At 39.7% G+C, this 23,105-nt stretch overlaps 1 protein-coding gene across 2 annotated transcripts in view; it reads right to left on the reverse strand.

Moving 5' to 3' along the window:
* Positions 1 to 23,105, reverse strand: part of vldlr (very low density lipoprotein receptor) — a 64,819-nt gene that overhangs the window by 2,713 nt on the left and 39,001 nt on the right. Inside the window, exons 8-17 of one of the 2 annotated variants that reach the window (XM_085463137.1) lie at positions 22,680 to 22,802; positions 20,573 to 20,692; positions 19,548 to 19,673; positions 17,608 to 17,779; positions 16,969 to 17,193; positions 16,759 to 16,877; positions 15,165 to 15,304; positions 13,396 to 13,537; positions 12,337 to 12,486; positions 3,094 to 3,153 (exon numbers count right to left, since the gene is read on the reverse strand). In XM_085463137.1, the coding sequence (XP_085319263.1) occupies positions 3,094 to 3,153; positions 12,337 to 12,486; positions 13,396 to 13,537; positions 15,165 to 15,304; positions 16,759 to 16,877; positions 16,969 to 17,193; positions 17,608 to 17,779; positions 19,548 to 19,673; positions 20,573 to 20,692; positions 22,680 to 22,802 (1,377 nt within the window). The remainder of the gene's footprint in view (positions 1 to 3,093; positions 3,154 to 12,336; positions 12,487 to 13,395; positions 13,538 to 15,164; positions 15,305 to 16,758; positions 16,878 to 16,968; positions 17,194 to 17,607; positions 17,780 to 19,547; positions 19,674 to 20,572; positions 20,693 to 22,679; positions 22,803 to 23,105) is intronic. The other variant, XM_085463138.1, reaches the window with a different exon arrangement.

Raw genomic sequence — 23,105 nt, forward strand, 5'->3', positions numbered from 1 at the left:
TTAAATTCTTGCAACATGTCAACATTTTGGTTCAGAGTAAAATATTAAACTTCTGGCCTCATCCTTTCAATGAATTCATACCTCACCCTTCAAATAGCGTAAACCATCATTTTGGAGTGCTGACCGCATATGTGACAAAATCAATAGAGGTAATCAAAGTTCAATCTGTCCAAATCTTTGGTGTGATTTATTAAAGCTAGAACATCCTTAGCTTCACTTTGTTTACCAAATATCAGCTAGAATCATTATGCTGCAATAAATGTCTTGTCTACCAAATCAAAGCGAAACACACAGACAGTCAAACAGTCTTTGTGTTCGAGAAGATTTCAGTCTGAGATCCAGGTTCACTTGGATAAAGAGACTTTAGGGCATTTTGTTTAGCTTTTGTGGACAAAGTTATAAGCTCAGACTTCTCTTGTTCCATGTGGGACAGTTTTTTATAAATAGAATGATGGCTTAAATTCAAACAAAACTGTCAAGTTCTAAAATTCACCAGCATACATGGTTTTTAGTTTCTATAACGTGTCAAAAAACCCGTCAGGAGTAAAGTGGAAGCTCTTTAACAGCTTATTACAGTTTAAATAAAGCATTTCCATCAGCAGAAGAAAGTGTTTGGAGCTGCGTCAAACTAAACTACAGCCTGTGTCTTTATGGTAATGAAGGATATCAGAACAATGCAACAGTGTTTTGCAGCAACAATGGAGCTCAGTGACAGGAAGAGGATATAGCAGGCTTTGGATACTTGGGCATGATTTCATAGGAGGATTAATTCATTGTTCTGTCGTTTGTTGATAGTCTATTTTTCTTTCTTTGATTTTTGACATCCTGCAACACCTCATCTAAAAATAGGACATTAAGATGTTCAGGACTGCAAGACTTCTTTAACTCTTGGTGTAAGCACAAATGTTATGCTCTCCCAAGAAAGCTGAGATCACAGTTTGAAAAGCAGCGTTGGGGAAGGAGGGGGTTACAGTCTGAGAATTGCTGATTCTTGCTTCTCTTGCACGACTTCATTTCTTGATGATGCCTGAAGGATTTGTGCTACAATCCCTTTGTGTTGCAGTAATATAACAGTCACGTCTTAATTACCAGATTATGCCAAACTTTAAATGGGAAAGTGATTCTAGTGATGAAGCTTCCTTGTTCCTGCCACTAGGTGTTGCTCATGTGCTGTGCTCTTAATAGTGTAATGAACTGTGGTTTAATCAGCTGAAACAGAGGCAAACAACAGCTTTTCCCTCTAAGTACAGCATAAAAAAAAAAATCTCATTTGACCCTCCGTGGTCAAATGAGATTCATGAGAACAAACTCCACTTTAGAAACGGGGAGGATCTCATCAGCAGACCTTGTGTTTCTGATTAGGGTTGCTGTATGCATTTTTAGCATTTTACAGAGGATTAGAACAAAGTTCCTGAAGTTGTTTATGCAGTAATCACATTTTAGACCTTGTGAGTCTGATATGTTTGACACATGGCCGACAAGTCACACATCCAACATGATGCCCGCTTTGTTTCCAACAAACGTTAAACATGCAACAAGAGACCTGAGAGGACTTCCTCACACACAGTCCTACATTACATTTATCTGCACAAAACAATGAACCTGAGATTAGAAGCACATTTATGCAGCTGAGATTTAACAAAATTCTCAGCTCCTCAGGTTAAATAAAATTTTAACCTGAGTGAAATAAATGAAATCTAGATAACATGACCTGAAAATCAAATTTAACAGCACAGGAGACATAATCCTAGTTTTTTTTTTTTTGTTTTTTTTAAATAAACTAATAGATTCTTTGTCCCTTTGGATGAAATATTCGTTTTTTCTGTGCAAAATGTATAGTACTCCAATATATTTAGAGACTTATATCAGCTCATTAATGTTCATGCGCAGATATTCTCAGACTAAGATTTCATCAGGTCAAGAGTGACTCGTCTAGAGTTACTGTGTCGTTTTGGCTACAGGTAGTTCTGTTAAGGAGCTTATTGACCTGCTGGATGTTGAGAGGGTGAGCAAATTTTGTGGCCCAGGCATTTTCATATTTTGTTAAATATGTGTATACACAGAGCAGACTGTCCCTAGATTTGGGTTCCATAATTTATATTTTGGACAAAGCCAAGATGAGTTCCCATCATTTTCTGTGGGCAGCAATAAGGGGAACACTAGAGGAATGGACTCTAAAATCACTGAGCACAAATACTGCTGTACAGAGACACTGATGCAACAACTGCCCGTTACACTGCAGTTATGTGTCTGCAATTCTAATTCCTGCAAGCTTATCAACCAAGTGCGTTACAGTAATCGAAGGCCAATTAATCACATTTGAGAACTTACAGATTCATGGAACATTAATGGCCATCCTCTTTGCCTGTACCCGCATGAAAAGATGAAAATACTTGAGAAAAAAAAATCCTGATTGATGTCATAATTCATGCATGACAGGGTTAGATAATTACAATGACACACGTCACACATCTATAGTAAAATTAAACAACCAGTGGGTGGCAGCGTATGGAGTGAGACATCAGGGTCCAATGTAGTGGTTTATGTGCAGGCATATCATCAGCACTGATACCAATACAAGAAAACAGCCTTTGAATAGCTGTCCACTGTAGTGACCACTATGCCTGAAAGGGTTAATATTGACACCAGCAGGCTACTTGACTACCTGAAATCAGCCCACTGTGTTATATTAAAAAAAACAAAACAAAAAACAAAACCCAAACACCTTCTGTGCATCTTCAGCACAGAAACACCAAAGCACAAGCAGAAGCTAGCATAACAGACGTGAAAAAAATAAAAAATAAGAGCAAGCTCCAAGCGGTTAAAAATCTCCACAGCACCATGGACACAAGAAACCTTTAATTTTGGCTTTAATCAAACAAAAAGCTGATTAAATGAGTAGGTTGGGGGAAGGATGGGCTGTACCCAAAAACATTTAAGTCAGATGTTCCCCAGTTAACAATTCAAATAAAAATGCCTCCTTGATCCATGGTGAGGGAGGAGAAAAGCCTGTTTTTTTTAATCATTTTTGAACCAAGCCCAACATTCTTTAAAGCGAGCCAGAGACAAACGCAGCGCAGCCAACAGTTTTACCTGAGGGTGGCTGTATTAGACCTTTCCCAGTATCCTTTGAAGGACCTTTGAAAGTAGGGTCTGTACAGAGAGAGCCAAGAATCATGCTTCACACACACACACAAAACTTAACAGAGGGTGTCCTATTTATTAAAAAAAAAAAAACCAAAAAAAAAAACCCCAAGCAGCACACATGCAAGTAGGCCTTCTTTGAATATAGACCAGATCTCAGGAGACTAAGCTAGTAAATAAATGCTCTGAAGCACTGATCCATTTTTGTTCAGTGAGAGGAAAGCCAAGCCAAGTAGAGAACCATCACAACAGCAGCAATGTCACATCTTTAACATTACCCTTGTGGTTCTCCTGCTTTGATATGACGAATGCTGGACAAGTGAGAGGACGACTCAAAGGCAATTTCACAGATTGAAAGCTGCAGCGCACTATATAAAAAAAAAAAAAAAAAAAAAAAAAAAAAAAAAAAAAAAAAAAGCATCAATCAGGACATCTCTACCAGCATCTGTACAACCAGGAAGGACAGCTACAGCAACAATAAAACCTTTATAGCTGGATCAATATGATCTTGATTAGCAGAGGCAGCAGTGTTAGGATGTCTCAGGGCTTGAAATGAACAAGTCAGACTGAAAAAGCAATATTAACACAGTCAAGACCAAACTAAAGCAGTTTCCAAAACTTTTATCTACAAAAGAAAAACATTTTCAGATCAAATCACTCATAAAACTTGCAAAGATTAAAATTGGAATTGAACTGCAGTAACTTTGTGTGAGGGCCATTAATTCTTTTGGTTGCAATTATCTTTACTCAGACGGCACAATATTTTTGGCCGTTATGATGCGACTGTCAGGTCAAAACTTCCCTTTTCCATAACAGACCACTTTTTCTATGACACTTGTCATATGTCATGAAGAAGGTGGGGCTAGCTGGATGGCTATAAGCAGTCAATGGGAAACAAAAGCAAATGTATAATTGGGAAGCAAAATGTACACAGCTCTGGTTTTACATCATTAGGCAGTCATTTTAGAAAAAAGCTCAGATTGCCATCATGAAAAACCTGCTACATACGTAACCCTGACCATTGACGGGTTGATCAAAGTCTCAGGTATGTTATACAAGCATCAGCTAACATAACCCCGAGCATAGCCTTAAGTAGAGATAAGCAATGTGCTACATGTGTCTGGTAAGCTCACCTCTCCTTCCAACACCAAATATCTCCTTTCCAAAACTACATCTCCAGACCCTAGAAAGGTTTTACACTCCAACATGTCAGTATGTCCCCAAACTCACACACAAAAAATGACAAAGCAAGCACCTGCAAACTAAGGCTCATCTTTGAGGCATTGGTTCAACTTTACTTTTTGGGCAAACAGGAAAAGCCAGGAGCAAGCTTTCAGCCTTTGAATCTGCAGAAGGGTAAAGCACGTGTTTGCCACACTCCTTTGACTTTCACATTTGACTTTAATCCAATAATCAATAAATTCCAAATGCAATGAAAACTTACCTGATAAAAGGCAAGGACATTTAGGAGAGTCTGTAAAACAGTGGTCTCAGTATGCATTTTGCTTAATATAAACAGCCTGTCATTTTTATAGGTTTGTGTATGAACAGCAAGAAAAAAAAAGCATATTTAATTAGACAATGTTTCATTCAGATAATTCAGAAATTTTGGATATAATATTGGCAGCTTTATAGAAAGATGGGACCTGTGATGAATGATAAACAGTGGAACAAGTCTCAGCAGAGTTGCAAAATCCATGAAACGCACTGCATTTCAGCCTGAGATGGTGCAGTCTGAAGGAAAAAACACTCCCCAGTTGCCTCTAAAGACTGTTATACGAATCCCTCTGTAGTAGTTTGAGGTCCAAACCCTGAAGTGAAGAGCAATGCTCATTACTCTCTCTCCCTCTGTGCCACACTAACAAGATTAGGGCCGGTCCAAACTGCAGCTGCACAATACTCTACAGTTCCCCATTCGGTCCAGCTGCGACGGCTGTAAAATGGGATAAATGTGTTATCTGCTGGTTTAGTAAAGAGCAACGAGGCCTGTGACAACGAAGCCTTTGACTACGAGGAAGGTGGAGGCGCTTTTAGCAAGTGACAGGCATCCCATTTTAACTCCTCCCACACTATTCTCACTATTTATTAACAGGACAGACAGGCGTGAAAATACAGTTTCATATAAAGACAGCAACAAAAAAAAAACTATACACAAACCGGTCTGTACAGAATCAATCTCATAACTGCAAACACAGATGCCAAGGAGATAAAGACAAGTATGCACTTTCACATCCCGCCAGTCAGGGTGGTACTACCAGTTATTAGAGTCTGGAGACAGCTCGAGGTTCCCTAACAGTCTATGAGATGGTGACTCAGGCTGCAGGGATGCTCACTACACGAAGGCCTTGTATATCTGCAAAGAACCCAGGCTGTAAAGTCTGCTGCGGAGCACCAGGAATTTATTGGTGCACAGTTCATGGCATCAAAGCTTTAATGACCCAAATGCCAACTGGGAATCTTCATAACCACAGTATTACCCACCACCATCATGCAGAAAACACTGTTACATGCCCCTCTGCAACCCCAGCAGCATCAATCTGCATGCTCAGCAATGTCAGAGGCTGGACTAAAACTTTCTAACTACAGCAGTGATAACTATGTTCTACCACCCTGACACTATTACAGCTGTGGTTCAAGCTTTTTCTGAATGACCCACCAAAAGCTGAATTAGAGCTCATGCCCCACACTTCAATTTTTAAAATCAAATGAGTGAAACAAAATGCTCCAAGTTAATTCAAGTTAAAACGCTTAAACATTTACCTGCACTTTTCTCTTTTCATTCTAGCTGACCATCTAGAATTCATCTTATAAGTTAAAGAGAAACTGAACAGAGAATCTGAAGAGAAAGGACCTATTGTGGATGCTTTTTGCACTGGGAGCTTCATAAAGTGTTCTGAAGGGCCACCACTGTGGACCACACTGAGAACTATGGGCCTACTCTGATCTTCTGGTTGTAGATGCAGGCATGCACACCTACAGAAAGACATTCCTTCAGTTAAAGTTTTGGACACTCTTCGGCAAATATTTTGCAACAAAATAATAGAATCTGCTGCTGAGGTCTCTAGGCATCATCTTTGACTGCATTTGACAAATTTAGTCCTTGCTCTGCTCAGCACAGTGACACATGAGCCAATTCTCCATCTGCTGCAAGCTCAGGTTATAGTGCCCCTCCAGCTTGCAGCACATCTTTAAATCACCAGCTGCAGTCCAAGACAGTACAGCTGGAGGAGGCCTGAGGCTCTCTGGAGAGGCAGCTGAATGGATCAAGTTTGAAAAGTCTGGAATGTGCTGCAAGGATTATGCTGAGGTCAGTGAGGAATTTTAAATTTGTTTGAGTGCCCACTCAAGCATATTTAAAATCAGCTGGAAACTGTTGAACAGTTGTATTTGACTGAACCAGCGAGTTTCCCTTTCACGAGCTCCCGCCTTTAACATTTAGACCATTACAGAGCTGACCTGCTGTGCACGAGGCCAAGGGACTCTGATAAAACTTCACCTATATATTAAAAAAAAAAAAAAAAAAAAAAAAAAAAAAAAAAAAAAAAAGGGGGGGAGTAAAAAATAGATCTGAGGAAAATGAAACTTTAAAAACCACCAGATATTGTACACTAAGAAAAGCTGTAAAACCTGTCAAAACTCCCAGAACTCAAAAATGAGGAGGGAAGTGGAGAAGACTCTTAAAGAAAGCCGAACTGGCTAACTAGAGAGACTTTCACACTGGAGGACAGGAGTGCAGAGAGTCGTCACGGAGATGTTCCAGTACTTTGTGTACACCAGTGTCTTGGTCTACAGCTCTAGTCCAATTAGGAGAGAGTGTGTGCTGAATTCAGCTGTCAGGTTCCTATCTTACAGTGCTTCACTATGAAAAGGATCATCTGTGGCAGCAAAAAAGGAGCTGGACTGCTCAAGACAGAAACTACTAAGGGAAGAGGACAGTGTTTCTAGGCAACCTTTCCCTGGCAAATAAAAGAGGCAGAAGGAGAGAAGGGCTGCAGTTTGATTTTTTTTTTTTTTTAGTGCACTACTACAATTCTTACAATTCTCAGATCTAACAGTAACAAACACACTGGTACTTGGCCATTTCTGGTGTCCAAACTCCTTGCTTTCGAAGTTAAAATAAATCTTACGAAGTTGCCGGAAATTTGAGTGCCGATGCAAGCAGATTAGGGCTGCCACAAACGACGATTTTAAATAGTCGACGTCATCATGACTAGTCGACTAATCGTGGCAGCCCTAAAGCAGATGTAGTCTTGCTCTAGACAAACACTGAAAACTTCACTTGAAACTTATCTTTTGCAAAATCTGCAATCACATTAAAGCCATCTCAGCTGTCAAAGTACAGAGACAAGGTTAAACTACAGTAGTGCTACTGGAAACATCTGAAAAAGTATCAAACAGTGGGAGTGCGGAGTTCTCCAAGGACCCGTTCCTGAACCCGCTTTCCCTATAATATCTCAGAATATGGAATACATGCAGGTCCATAACTAAAGTCAGAGTTACTGAAGAATGCTGTGAAGGGATTAGGGTCCCATATAATCGTTAAATGGTAGCTGCCTGCAAATATATTACATGTAGGTTCCATATACAGGCTTGTTAGATCCATCTCAGCACCATGCCGTGCATCTTAAAGCATGAGCCTCAGTAAAAGGAACAGGAGTGTTTGCCTTCATTTTGTCAGTATGCCACAGTGTAAGCTTTCTCTGCAGCCAAAAATCAGCAAACCGTCTCATCCAGAGCACAAAGCACACTTCAGTGAAGTGCAGTGTTGGTGTAATGCGTTACTGTAATTAAATTACTTTTCCACTGAAAAAGTAGTAATTACTGTTCATTTTTAGGCATTTTAATTACAGTTACTTACAATGTACTTGTGTTACATTGTAAAATAATTAAACTCGCTGAATATCATTATTTAATTTCAATAATTTGTCTTCTAAACGTAGAAGTAAACTCTGCCGCTTTAACATCGCTGTAGTGCAGCTGCACGTCATTTCGCCAGTTTGCTGCATAGTCGTATTCTAAAGCGGAAGATGTCGGACTCGGCTGAAGCGAGTGGCGGTTTTATGAAATTGACACTCTTCACTTTTCTGAAACAAGCAGACAAGAACATTACAGTAATATGTAAGCTATGTCCTGGGGAGACAAACCCCCCCCAAAAAAACCAACAACTGTTGTTAATAGCACGAGTAATCTACTGAAGCGCCTGACACGAGAGCATAGACGAACACTTGATCCTTGTTAATCATCCATGGATAACACCACGGCAACTCCTGCTAAGCAGGCAAAACTAGATTTTACTTCAGCAGCACAGAAAGAGTCTGAAGGTGAGCTTAAAAAAATGATTGCTGGCTACGTTGTGGAAGAGATGCTACCGCTGCGTACTGTAGAGTCTCAGTCTTTAAAAAAATGTATTTATTATTTAAAGAGTTTAATTTCTATTGTTTGTCCACTCAAGGTTTACAGGGATTTTTAGTAGTATTTAGTTAAATTACTTATTTAGTAATTAAGTTACTTTTCTGACAGTAATTAGATACGTATTTTAAATACAATATTGACTAATTAGTAATTAATTACTTTTTTAAAGTAACTTACCCAACACTGGTGAAGTAATTAGACGAAAAGATTGCTTTCAGGGAAAATGTTCAATGCTTTAATTACTAGTAAGTAAAGCTGTTGTGTTGCACACGTATGCAATTCAACGGACCAATAAAAATGAAAAAGTAGGAGATGTCTTCTCAATAATGTCAAACTAAACTCCAGTTCAACAATAGTTACGGTCAATATTTACTGAAGTCTACAGAAGTTCTCACGCAAAGGATGTGTCTTATGTGGTTTAACTAGTTGTCTACAAAAGGGGAACCAGCAGTTAAACAACTGAACTGGAGAATATTTGGTCCCGGTGCCAAAACAATCAAAAGACTGTTTCTTTGAGTTAATGTGAATAAGAGGCCTCCAGTCACTGAAGAGGAATCATGGAACCAGTGAAATCCTTCATAATCAAGCTTCAAAAGTTCAGAGTACAAGTTTATTTCCTAAGGACGTTCATTTCACAATACTGGGCAAGTCTTTTATGAAACGGGCACAATCAGCCTTTTCCATTATTCATGTCAAGATTAAGCCAGTCCAGCACTTTTTTTTTTTTTTTTTTTTTAAACCAGTCATCCCATCAATCTGTAAGCATAGTTCAACTATGACAGTCTGGTTAATACTGAAAGGAGGGTGTTACACACAGTACAGTTTGTGTACTTGTTTTTAGGGCTTCTTCATAATTTATGTTTCTTTGGTTCCAGCTTTCGTTTTGGTATGTAGTTGCATTTTCTAAGTTATTTAATAATATCCGTCCCTGCTTGGGGATTGTAGATTGAAATCAGTAGCCAACTTCATCTCTCATGAAATTAAGGTTTTAGTTTTATTCTTCATCAGAAACAAACAAGATTTCAGCCTGGGGCTATTTTCAGAATTTGGACCCATTAGGCTCAGCAGTGATAAATGTCTTGAATTATAATTACACTATGGTAAGAGTTTGTTTGGCCTTTTTGACCCAGTGTTACATAATGCTGCCGGTGTTACGAGCCAGGCCCAGAGTGATGTGGGCTGTGGTATGACTGGTATGCACGGAGCCTTAACTCAGGATGTTGAATTAAGAAAAGCTTCATTCATCCATCAAGGCTGGCAGGTTGGTGTGACAACTCAATCACATGCAAGGACTTCATACAAATTCCATTTTCAGATTCTGCATTCAGAATCTGAGACAAGACAGCTGCACTGCATTTGTAAAGACCTGTTCATGCCTTTTTATGAAAACAGAAATAAATCAGGATTCAATAACTTGGTCAATAAAGAACAAGGACTGATGACGGCAATAGTATCAATTAAATCATTGTCCCAAAGGGTTGAGGTCGGAGATCTGGAGGGATAAACTGAAGCACTTTCTCAGAACCAGACCAAATCCCTGCAATCAGCTTCCAAAATCTTGTGGCAGATCTTTCCACAGCAGCCGAGGTCAGCCACAGACTTGCTCTCATGATTTAAAAATGAAATGAAAACCTTTAACAATCTCATGGTTGGTGTTGTGTCCATTCAGCTACAGCACTAACAGTCACGCTCCACTCAGTGCAGAGAAATGAAGACTGCACAGGGTGGGACTTAACCCCCAGGGGGGAAAAAAAACCAAACAAAAACAAGAGCTGGGGGTTACTTTCAGCAGCAAAACGCAACAATTGAGTGGAAGAGGGATCAACGTCAGGATCCGACACTTCAGCTGTCAGGATGAAACACTTCCCAACGCAGGAGGAGACGAAGCTGCAGCTGAGATGTGAAGGAGGACGATGTTGAGACTTGCCAAAAAGGTGCTGAAAAACTGGATCACAACACCGAGTGACTCAGCTACTGTTCAGCTGTCAGACTACTAATACAAACAGACAGCTGGGGTTTTGGCTGGCATGGATACAGATAGAAACCAAGACACAGTGGGAGCACACACCATGGAAACATGCTTGGAAAACCGTAGAATTAGACTGAATTTATTCCATCTTCCAGCTGTTTGTGTTTTGGTGGCTAACCTGTGAAACCTAAGATCCTTTTTACCTTTTCTTTAATAGTCACATTTGAAATGAGCAGCAGGGGGTATGAAGCAGAAAGGAAGGGAAGCAATTGGCTTAACAAAAAACAAAAAAAACAAAACCAAAAACCAGGTGGATGTGTGAACACAATGAGGTGGTGTACACATTCTCAGAACCGCTGAGGTTTGGCACCTCCCTGCTTTCCATTTTTCCTAATACTTTCATGCAGTATTAATGTCTTACTAACTGTATTGTGTTTTAGGGCTTCAAATGTCCAAACTACAAAAACAGCAGAGCTTTTAAAGCCACTTTGCTGGAGATTCACAATAGTGACTGAAATGAGAACTGACAGGAGTGTGCACAATTCATCAAGAAACCACTCTACCTCTGATGGGATGTTCCTGCTGCTGAATAATTTGGTTTCTCTTCATGTAAATCTGAAGATTTACTTTCCCTCCATGTTCTTTCCATGTTACAACTAATAAAATATTTCATTGTGTTTAGATTAACACCGCATTTGCATTTTTTAAGATCATGCAGTCCAGGGTTTCCGTCAGCATATTTCAAGCCCGGCAGCCCACAGAACCAAAGCACTGGGAGTGGTTACCATTTATTTTTAAGATGCTTTAACATAAGTGAATGCTTGCTTGGCTACTTCCTGAACTTGTAGCTCTTATGTTCTTGACAACCCTACATTACTTTTTAATTCATGCTGCAAGTGGGGGAAAAAAATAAAATTAAAAAAAAAGTATGCTTGTGAAGAAGCAGTAATGTGAGAACCACAGACAGCTCTGCTGTTCCACTAATCCACACAGTGTCATGTGGTTGGCCATACAGCTTTTATTGAACAAGACCATCTGACCAGACTAAAAGTAGGAAAATACTTTAAAAAAGAAAGAAGAAAAAATCCAATCTAGAGGCTGGACACTGCCCAAATACTGCATGCACCATCTCAAGCCATCACTCATAAGCATGCAGTGTTGTGTTTAACATTAATGACAAGTCAATGTCATTAGCTCACCAAGTGTGTAGCTAATGTTTGTGCAACAGCAGCATTGTTTTCACTAGCAAAGATCCACCCTGTCTGGTTTTTGCCAGGCCTGTGGTACCGTCTCCAGAGTCTTGACTCCCTGTTTATAAATGGTGGCTGCAACTAAGTTCTGTTGTGTATACAAATTAATGACAGTTGCTAACACGAGAAAACAAATGCAGAGAACAGAACATCGCCTTTGCATGGGATAGATAATAATTACAGTATGTGTGCAAATGCTTGTCCAAACATGAGAGATCATTAAAGAGCTGGATGAAATTCATGTCACCAAAACAAAACTGTATGGCATCTTTACAAGCGCTGGACCATTTTACAGTATAAGCTTGTACGCAGATCATGACTTGTACCATCAGACTTTATAAACAACTGCTGCTGGCACATTTCAGATGTATCTGAATACTGCTCGTACTTCAAATGCTCACAAATCATTAGTATTTGTTTCAATTATATAAACATGTCAAAATTTATGTTGTAGCATTCAAGTTTGCAGCTTTGGTGAGATTTGCTCCGGGGTTCAGCCAGGTGTAAACACAGATGAAGTGCCAAAACACAACTCAAGCCCGCGAGGGTGCCGTGACTCACCAGGTCTGCAGCGCAAGCCGTCAGCAGTCAGCTCCTGGCCCTCAGGACACACGCAGGTATATTTGGGGGAGTGTTTGTTGATCTGTGGTGCAGGCAGGCACATGTAGCTGCAGCCTCCATTTTCACCTTTCTCTGAGCACCAGTTAGTACCTGCACACAAAGGTTAGCAAATAAAAGCTAATCAAACCATTTCAGTTAACAAGTGTCACATGGGTACATTAAATCCACAGTGAAAGGAGCTTTAACGGCCTCTTCTACTATGAAGTATATCCACAGGTTGACGGAACAAAATTAGGGCTTAAGTCTCATCCATAGTGTGATCGTCGACATTTTCATCCTATGGATCTTCGCACACATGATCATTATAAACCAAGAGGACACATTTTGATAGACTAAGTGTTTAAATATTACAGATTAACCACAAAATATCAAGAAACTACAGCTTCTAAGTGTACAAAATTAAAGTGGTGGTATGTATTGCATACATAAGTATACTGTACATCATGGAAACAAATACTGCTGAGTTTCTATACAAGTACTGTGTTGGACCCACTGGTGATCTCATTGATACAGGTATAGCCCATTGACAGAGCTCAATGGTCATGGATCTTTACCTTTCTTATGAGAACTTTAAGAGGATCGACTGGCTTATGTTTCCCTTTATAATCCAATCAGAGCACAACATGTGACTGTAAGGCTTCACAAACATGTGAGGATAAATTAAAGATTGGGGCTCGACGTACTAGCCTCCTCTGTTACACCCTTTACATGATTCTCAACTTGGTTGCATCATTAGCTATTAAAACTCGCGTCAATAATGGCGACATGATCACAGCTTAAAATTATAATCACTGGCACTCCTTGTACCTTGATCATGTGTAATTACAGTAATTTCTGATTACTTTCCCCTCATTAGCTTTCATTAACTCAGAAGTGACATCAGCTCTGATACTGGGGTTCCTGTGATGTCACTGAGCCTGCAGGAGTAAAGATTTCCAAGCTTAAGTATTAATATCCGTCAGTTCCTCCTCTGCTAGTTTCAGCTCCCTCCTTTCTTACCTGACAGCTGAATGAGCTCATGGTACACTATGATGTCCTGGGGGTCGTTCAGGTTGCTGGCCAGCGTAACCACGTCAGAGCCTGTGAACTTGTTTGCACCGTAGATTGCTTCCTTTTCCCCATCAGTCCAGAAGACTCGATCCTGGACAAAGGGCAGAAGAATAAACAAAAACTTTAACACTGAAGTCCTCTCAATCACAGCAATACAAAACTTCCATAAATCACTGTCATCACACAAGTGCTTAAGTGCCAATAAAGTGTCAGCTTTGTGTCATTACAAGAAAACTTGCTCCCATTAAGATTTGGGCAGATTTTTACACTGATGAAAACTTTGGCTTTATTCTGAAATTTTGTAACAGAGTTAGCACTAAAGCACTAAGTAGCACAAGAAATGTATTCCCTTCAGGAAGCAATACATGACTTCTTAAGAAGTAAATCATAACTTGAGTAAAGTCCTCCAACACCACGTTTAATATGACTCATTAAATTATCAGAAACAATTTCAGTGCCATAACATACCAACATTTATACATCTTAGAAACAATTACATGTCATTTGTTGTGATATTGTTTTATACCAATATAAAATAAGAGTTAATTCTACAATAATCTGTAAACTGAGTAGCCCTTCAACAATTGTAAGAAATTTATGAATCCACAGTAATACAAGTCACATCTGCTCAGATCATGTGTGGTGTTCCTGCACTGCACGCAAAGTTGCATCTAAATATTCTGATGAAGCTGCCACATGGCTTTTGATGCTTACGTTAAGCCTGTTCATGTGTTAATATATTAAAATATAAAGGACAAGGACTTTTTATAATGACTGAACGCGATTTAACCCCTGAAAAGCTTTATGGACAAAATAAAGCAAAATTTTGCTTCAACATAAATGTTCCTGATGATATTAAATGGATGGATTTTTATAAACTGTGCTGTTAGGAGAAATCTGATGATGGTTTTAGACCTCATGCCATCGTGTGAATAAATGTGCCATCACATCTATACTTTTATACAGAATACCTGAAAACCCCACACACAAACACATGGGAAAGTCTTTATTCAAGAACTGGAAGGTAAAAATGTACACAGAACACTCGATTTGAAAGGTAATATCTTCTAGTTGTTTTGCATGTTGTTAAACAACATCAAGTGTTTTGGTGGATACTAAAACATGTCAACACTGTACCTGCACATTGCAGTTCTATAAAATATGCAAAAAACAGATTTAAAAAAATTTTGGTTCATTTTCCATTAGTCTGCATATAGTTGCTGTGTGGGTCATTGGCAGATCATGTACAATACACATTGAGGGCGACTGGGTTGATTAAAGGATTTTGTGCAACAAAAGTCTTTATCATACTTGTACATGGTTTGAAGCTGGGAGCAGCTTTTCCTTTCCTGTGTTTGATTTTTGTAATTTTACTTAAAACTAGGACCAGTTTGTTTTGGTAGATGAAACGTCATCAAGGACAAGGCAACTGGCACCAAAGACACATTTAAAAACATGCAAATAAACTCATGTACACAGGCGATGAGGTCTGTGGCAAATTTTCCCAGACAGATTTCTTAAATGCAATGTGCAATAACTGATTGTGTCATGAAACCAATTTCCTGGATCAGAACTACATTTTTAAAACGTTTTGTTCATTATCCTCAGACATGTGATGTAAAGCGCTCTAATGCCCAACATACAGGTCAGACAGTTCATCTTCCAGCTGTCAACATAAACTGACCCAGACTGGCTTAGAGAAAAGACAAATGCAGTACCTCAAAAACGGTGAGAGCAAAGGGGTGAGCGAGGTACTCTGAAGACTGGAGCACTTTATTCCTGTTGTCCCCGTTTAGGTCGACGCTACAGAGCATGTGAAGCTTTGAGTCGACCCAGTACAACCTGCCTTTGATCAGATCTGGGGTAAAAAGAAAAAAAAGCAGGAATTAAATGGGAAGACTAAAGAAGGGAGAACAATGGGAAGGAAAGTAGAAAGCAGACAGAAAAGTGGAATGAGATGAAAGATTAAATTGTTGTACTGATGATTCTTTAACAGGATGAATCAACTGACTTTTAGTCTTAATGGTGCAAACGTCACAAAAGAAAGCCGCACTGCAGTTTGTTTACCCATTTCTTTCTGTAAAAGGTCACTGTCCAAGTCAATTTAAAACACTAAGCATTTCCTGTAAGGTATTTTCAAGCTTTCCAGCACCTTGTAGTTATTGTAAGTATATACTGATATTACACCATTTTACTAGAAACAATGTAACAAAACAATCAGATGAATGAGAACTTTTTAAAACACATTAACCTAGGAGTTGTGACATTTTTGGAAACAATGTATAAAATGAACATTGACTCAGACTGGTTTGTACAGGCACATATTTGAATCTGTATTTCACCAGAACGCCTGACTAACCTACAGCTGCTACAGCAACATAACCATCACTTCGCAACAAAACAAAAAACAAAACAAGACTACCCTATTGATTAGTATTACTATGAATTCACCAACTCTGTTAAACTGAATACATCAGGACTTCAGCTTATTTAATGTAAAATCCCCTAACTACAGCTGCCCTCTTATGTTGTTACCTGGTAAAAAAAAAAAAAAAAGAGAAAAAAAAGGACTCTTCTTAGAGACTGCACAATTGGTTACTCAGAATTTAGCTTACAAAAATTGATTGAAAAGGAGGCCAAAGTCAAGCCAAAGTTCATTCAAATTGCATGTTAAGTCCCACACACAGTTCCATCAGAGGGCAAACATCAAAGACTGACAGATCACACAATAGACTCAAACAACAGCAAGCCAGGGTCGAGCAGCGTCCTCTTCAAAGATTCTCTGCAACTCATTTTCTTCTTTCTCATTTACCTCCTAAGACCTGAACTCTTCCACGGCATGCATTTTTAATTTCTTTGATATTTGGTCATATTGGGGCCTGATGAATGTAAAACCAAAGAATTACCAGATTTATTTTTTTTAACCTTTTTTTTTTTTAAGAAAAGAGCCAAATATGAGGCCATTTGTTTAAAATTTTGATAGAACAGTAGCGGTATAATGTCCTCGTAAATGGATATCAGGCCCACGTAGAGCAAAATTCAGTATTTTGGTCTAAATAACCCAAAATGTGATGTCCACATATGTGGACGCCAGGTCCTGGGAGGTTAAAGAGTGAACTATTCAAATACCAAGCGATTTATAGTCAAAGTATTAAAATCACAGGCAGCTTAAGTGCTTGTGCTGAAATTCTCACAGTGACATCACTAAAATTTAAGACCAATCCAGACTGAATTTAAGATTTTTTTAAAAATGACCTGTAGACACCCCAGACTTAAAGAAAAACGTGCAGTGACTTGTTGGTTTGTTCCTACCCAGTGTGATTCCATTAGGCCACTGGATGTCTGTCGCCACCAAAACCTGTCTGTCCACTCCGTTCATACCAGATTTCTCTATCTTGGCTGGCTCTCCCCAGTCAGACCAGTACAGAAACCTGTAGGACCGACACAATCATAAGTAAAAGCAGACCATAAGCGGGAGATCAGAAGGGTTTCATCCAACACCAAAATGAGCCGTCCACTTACCCAGACAGCGGATCCACAGCAATATCGGCCGGTTCTTTGAGGCCCCTGTTGAACAGAACTTTCTGCTTGGTACCATTGAAACTGGCCACAGAGATTGTTTTGGTTGAGAGATCAGACCAGTACAAGTTCTTGTAGATCCAGTCCACAGCGATTCCCACTGGAGTCTGCACGTTGTCAATGACTTTCTTATGGGTGCCAATGTCTACACGCTTGTCCAGAAGAGTGCTGAGTGGAGAAGAGTTCAGCATCGGACAGATGCGTAGAGAATTTATACATGTATACAGTTTTTCAAATGCTGCTAGGACTCCCAGTATATTATCCTTTCAGTCTGAGACCTCTATATCACATAAAATTCAAAACTATTGCAGGCAGCTCAGTAAAATAGAACCTTTCATTCTACACATTTAGATTTTTTTGATGAAAATATCAAGCAGCTGAATTGCAACACGGCCACGAGAAAAACTTACTGCTTTAACAGACCAGAGGAAAAAAATTTAAGTTTACCTTACAAATAAAATCCATTTACCCTGTGAAGTTACAACTACATTGTGCTGCACTGTCAATGCCTCCCATAGTCCTACAACAATACTCTATTGCCCGTTTGCCTGCGTCATTCCCTCTAATCACCTACTACCCTACCTGTAGATCGCCTTCTGGCCCAGGTCAGCCCAGAAAATGGTCTGCTGGTCAAAGTCTGCATCCAGAGCCACTGCGTTTCTCTGCTGCTCCACAATCTGAGTGTACTCCTTCCTCTCCAGGCCCAGACGACGGATATCACGGCGGTTGGTGAAGATCAGGCAGGGCTCCTTACCTGAGGACAGGAAAGGGGTTATTGAATGACGACAATCTTTCCAAAGTATTTTATGCCTTCCATTTATTGTTTAGGACAAAATTATTGGTCATAGTTCTTAAAACTATTTTAAGAATTGGGATTATTGTGTGCTTAAAGTAGGAGAGCTTGTTTTCACCCATTGATTTCTATTCATCAGTAAAGTAGTGGAAGGGAACAGGCGTCATCTTTGTCAACAAGCTGAACAATTAAGCTTTTTTTTTTTTTTTTTTTTTTTTTTTTTTAACTGCAGAAACACATAAGACCTACAATGGATGACACCTGCAGCCAGATAACACCAGACCCTGTGTTGTCAAATACACAGTAGTACATCTCAGGTTGTACATAACTCATTCTTGCCCCCCCCCCCCCGAAAAAACGACTTACAAATGAAAATGTTCAGCCGTGGTATTGTTGTGATCCTAAGCCTGCTTTGAAAATATACACCTTAAAAATCAATTCACCACCCAGCTCTAGTGCCAACCCATCATTTTCCCCATTATTCCACAGAATTGTCATTCTGCTGGATTTTTTCCATAGCTGAAAGCTGCATTAAAACCACAGTTTTTACAGTTAATTAGCTTCACCCATTTATGCAATCCAACAAGAGCCCTGTGTTAAAACGCTGCTTTCCACTCTGAAAGCCTTTCAGAAAAGAGAAACGGACCATTTCAACTTGTGGACCTTCATATGCTGTCAACATCCCTCCTCCTGACATTAAAGTGTTTGGTTTTTTTTTAGCAGCGAACAAGCCTAAAAGTTTAATACTGATTTGACATACAAAGGCACTATCATCACTTTGCATCCGCAAATTATGGACCATTTTGAGTCAATGGCGTGAACTTGCTGCGCTTCGGAGTGAGAGCCCACAGTATAGTGGTTGAACTCTATCACTTAGTTCTTTTGGGCTGCAAACTATATTACTGTTGGCAATAAAGGAGCTGGAGAATCCGAGTGAACTCCCCCCAAAGAAGAAATAGATCTGTGGGTGTGTTTTCAGCACTCTTACCTCGATGTATCTGAAGCAGTTAGTCAACTAAAGCCTCAAAGCTGCTGGTTATAAGCGATGACAAACCAAATGCAACGCCTACAATTTTCTCCCACACAGAGTCTTCAGACACCGAGTGTGAATCACTAGATGTTTTTCTGTCTGGCAGCAAATCATACGCACACCAAAGGTCATAACCCTGATCAGACATGAAGCTGCCAGTTCAGTCACATCAGCAATCTGTAAGGGTTCAGTGTCATCTAAAGCCACTGCAGCTCAGACACACTGGATGCAGCCGTTTGTGAAAAGTAGGAGTAAGTGAGGCTCAATTTTGGATCACGATGGACAAATCCAAGTTTTTGGGTCTGTACTGGACAGACGTCTCCATATATGAACAGTTACACATGTGAGCATCAAAGTGACTCCGCTGCCCCCCCAGTACATGAATATATCCTGAAATGTCTTTTCTGCCATGAAGATGATATTTCACCATAATCTTTCAAAAGAGCCCAAGTTTGCATTGCTCAGGACTATTCCTGCAGGATCTGAGGGGTCAGCTCAGACTCTTGCTACTTATCAGGAGACGAGACCCATTTCCACAATACTTTACAAGACACCAAATTTTTGTTTAGCTCGAGGGATGCAAAACACCGTTATTATCCAGAGATCGGGACCCAGACAGTGGCAGAGCCAACAATATAGACAAATATGATCAAAATGTTGAGGTGAAATTTTAATAAGATCACCCAGCTGCTAACTCACCAACAGCCTTGCAGACGCCGGTGGTCGGATCCATCTGATAGCCGTTGTGGCATTCACACTTGTACCCTCCCTTCAGGTTGATGCAGATCTGACTGCAAATGCCAGGATTCATGCACTCATCGATATCTGCAGAAGAGTAGCAGAAAGGCGAATCATGAGGCGTGTGTGAAGAAAGAACAGCTGTATGCGGCATGTTTCATCTATCAAATCTGCTAAATGCCTCAGTTTGAATAATCAAATCTTTCTATGGGGGCTCAACAGCTGTATAGTCAGTGTGTATTGATGAAAATTTATCTTGCTTTTCAAAAATAGGATGTTCCTGGGATTCCTACTGCATGAGTGTAAAGTGATTTGAGCCTCGAATACACAAAATGCAAATTAAAACTTGCTTTAATTGCCGCTGATGTTTTGCCAAAACACTCGACGAGCTGCTCTCATCAGAATTAGATGTAAATTTATCAAACGTTTTCCAGAGTTTAGTGATCATTCTACATCCTGGAGTAGATTAACGCTTCTGTGGAACCAGTGGGGTTCATACAGATGGGATTATACACGTTTACCAAATATCCAAAGCAGGGTTTGAGGCCAAGATTGGCTCAATAACAGAACTGTGACGGATCAGTGCCTCCTAAACGTAACCAAGAGGATTTCTGCTTTTAGGAAAACAGATTACGACACGCCCAATCACATTACACGCCAAACCCTTCAGAGGCCAGAAGTGCACAACACCACCAGCCCATCTGACCCATGTGATTAGATATTTGAGGGCAAGCATAATTAAATATTCCTTAAGTCTTAAAGGTTTTAGATTGAATTCAGTGTATCAAAGTTGTTTGGTTTTTGGATGGATGCCTATACTTGTGTACATTCAGACAGTCTCACACTTTTGAACCCTTTTAGAAAAATGCATTCATCCTGTGTTGAGTAATAGTTTCCCAACGCTAAATACTGCAGTGCTGTCAAAACTGATTTAAAATTTTCTTTTAGCATTTTTCACCAAGCTGTGTAATGTAGAGATCGCATACCTCCGCAGGTCTTGTGGTCTATAAGCTGGAGCCCAGGCGTGCAGTCACACTCGTAGCCAATCACCATGTCTTTACAGATGTGCGAGCAGCCACCGTTGTTCAGGAGACACTCGTTAAAATCTGGAACACAGGAAACAGCTCTGTAGTTGTGTGTCCAATTAGATCTAAAAAGGTTACAATAAGGTGGTTTGGGAGAAGTCTGAGTCGAAGCTAAACGAGGATTGTATTCACTGAAAGATCTTCAAACCACAAGAGGTTTGAATATCATGAATTGGCATTTGTTAGTAGACTCAGAGGGTGGAACACAATATGGAAAAGCCCCATAACTTTTAAGAAAAACATTTAAAACCAAAAAGGCTAAAACGTGCATCAGTAACCTGTGTGGACGTGAAGCAATGTACTGTGTAAGGTAGCCAGAAGATAAGCAACCAATTGGAAAACCAGAGTGATGACGAGCGACTGTTCAGCCATTCCCAATTTTTAATATTTTGCTTCCAAGGAAAGACACTAGTTATTCTCAAAGCTTTTAAATGTCTTTTAAAGGTTCTTTGGACACCAACTGCTTTTTTACTCATTTTTCAGAGCAATGTTTGTTAAGACACTTATTTGCCTTTAGTATGTAGTGGTAACTAAAAGGCACGAACCAGTGTTGTGTTGAGGTCTTTGGAGCATCAGTGCCATAATGAAAGCTGGGTAAACAGGTGTGGCCTAATTTCTTTTAAATCTGCTTTAAAACAAAACTGCAATTTCATCCTGTTGTATTAAAGGAATCTGGCTTTCTGAAGTTGTCGTCCTCTTGTTCTTTATACATCAAGCATGTGTATGAAACAGGCAGCAACAAGAACCAACAACTGCTATCCTTGTCAGGATTAACCTCCTTTAACATGCACTTGGCTGACCATCATTTACATCAGCACAAAGTCAAAGGCTGTACTTACAGCACAAAGACCATGTTTGTAATTAGTGCGCTTGTTGAACTCTTAAAATGCACAACTATAATTATTATGAGAATAAACCCAACAGCAGGGAGAGACTGATCTCCCAGAACCCTGCAATCACAACAGTAAGCACATGTTCTGGGTGGTCAGAGCAAATCTCTAAAAACCTCCCGAAGCTGAAATAGAAGAAAATGAACCAAATGCATGACAAACTGAAGAAAATCCCTCAGCATGGCATCAGCTTAGAAGCTGGCGTAAACTTCAGATCACGGTGCTTTAGTTTGTCTGTGGGCAGAGAGTGTCAGTACAGAGATGGATGAAATTCAGAAGAGTGCTGAAATGAAAAGCAATGGTGACATCCTAACCACCACCACCCCACCCCCTAGAAATAATAACAGCTGTAGCTTGAGCACGTGAAAGGATGTTGGCCTGTGGCTCCTTTCACGTGCTCAAGCTACAGCTGTTATTATTTCTAGGGGGTGGGGTGGTGGTGGTTAGGATGTCACCATTGCTTTTCATTTCAGCACTCTGAACACTTGTTTGGCCACCAAGAATAAGTTTTATGTACCCCAATATGCATTTTGACAATATACACTAGTTCTGTACAACAATCTGTAACATTCTTACATAAATAGTCATGAATTGTCATGCAAATTTGTCAAAGTTTCTTCATGAGTGATTGTAGATTTCTTTTTATATTATTTCCAGATCTTTTCATTTGTTTGAGCTGCAGCTGAATTCATATATTTAGTATTCTGATTGTGGAAAGCCTGATAGTCACTTTTGGTTGAGTTGTTTGATCCATGAAAGAGAATTATTTAGACCTGAACTGTAGGACGCATGAAAGATTCATGGACTGATTTACGTAAAAAAAAAATCCACATATTATCAGCATAAATCCATGTGTTCAACAGAGGAAGGAATGTCATTGCTTGAAATAAACTCTCCCGGATACTTTCAGGCCCGCGGGAAAAGACATCTGAATTCGCTGAAAAGCAAATCATCTCCTGAACACGTTTCATCTTTTCATTGCAGTGAGGCATCAATGTCAAAATCAGAAAAGGAGCAAGTCTGTGACCTAAGAGGGGCATGACCCGGAGTTGAAAAATCAGTCATGGATGAATTCAGTTACATTTTTTAATTAAAAAAAAATAAAAATGAACACTTACTGCATTCCTTGATCGGTTCATCGCTCCAGTCGGGACAGTCTCTGACCTTGTTGCACACTTTGCTCATCTCTATGCACTCCCCGCTGCGACACTTGAACTTCTCTGGACCATTACACTGAGTCACTGCAGGGAGGAGGAAGGAGTAGGAGGAAGAAGAATAACCTCATTCAACATTTGGATGTTTGGGTCAGAATTAAAACATGAAAGCAGGGAGTTCAGGCTAGTTGTGGTTGTGTGATGGCACACTCTGGGCTCCTTAGTACCAACTGAGCGTGGCTTAAACATCACAGGCTGCGTGTGTATCGCTACTCCATCCCTTTATGTTTACAATGAACTCATCAGATGGCTGCTTCCAACAGGACAATGCACCATGTCAAAGCTCAAACTAGTTTTTGAACATGGAAATTTGTGACACGGGTTGAGTAC

This window comes from Copadichromis virginalis, linkage group LG7 (genome assembly GCF_057382275.1).
Source record: "Copadichromis virginalis isolate Kocher_CV1m ecotype Utaka linkage group LG7, C_Virginalis_male_GT1.1, whole genome shotgun sequence".
NCBI lineage: Eukaryota > Metazoa > Chordata > Actinopteri > Cichliformes > Cichlidae > Copadichromis > Copadichromis virginalis.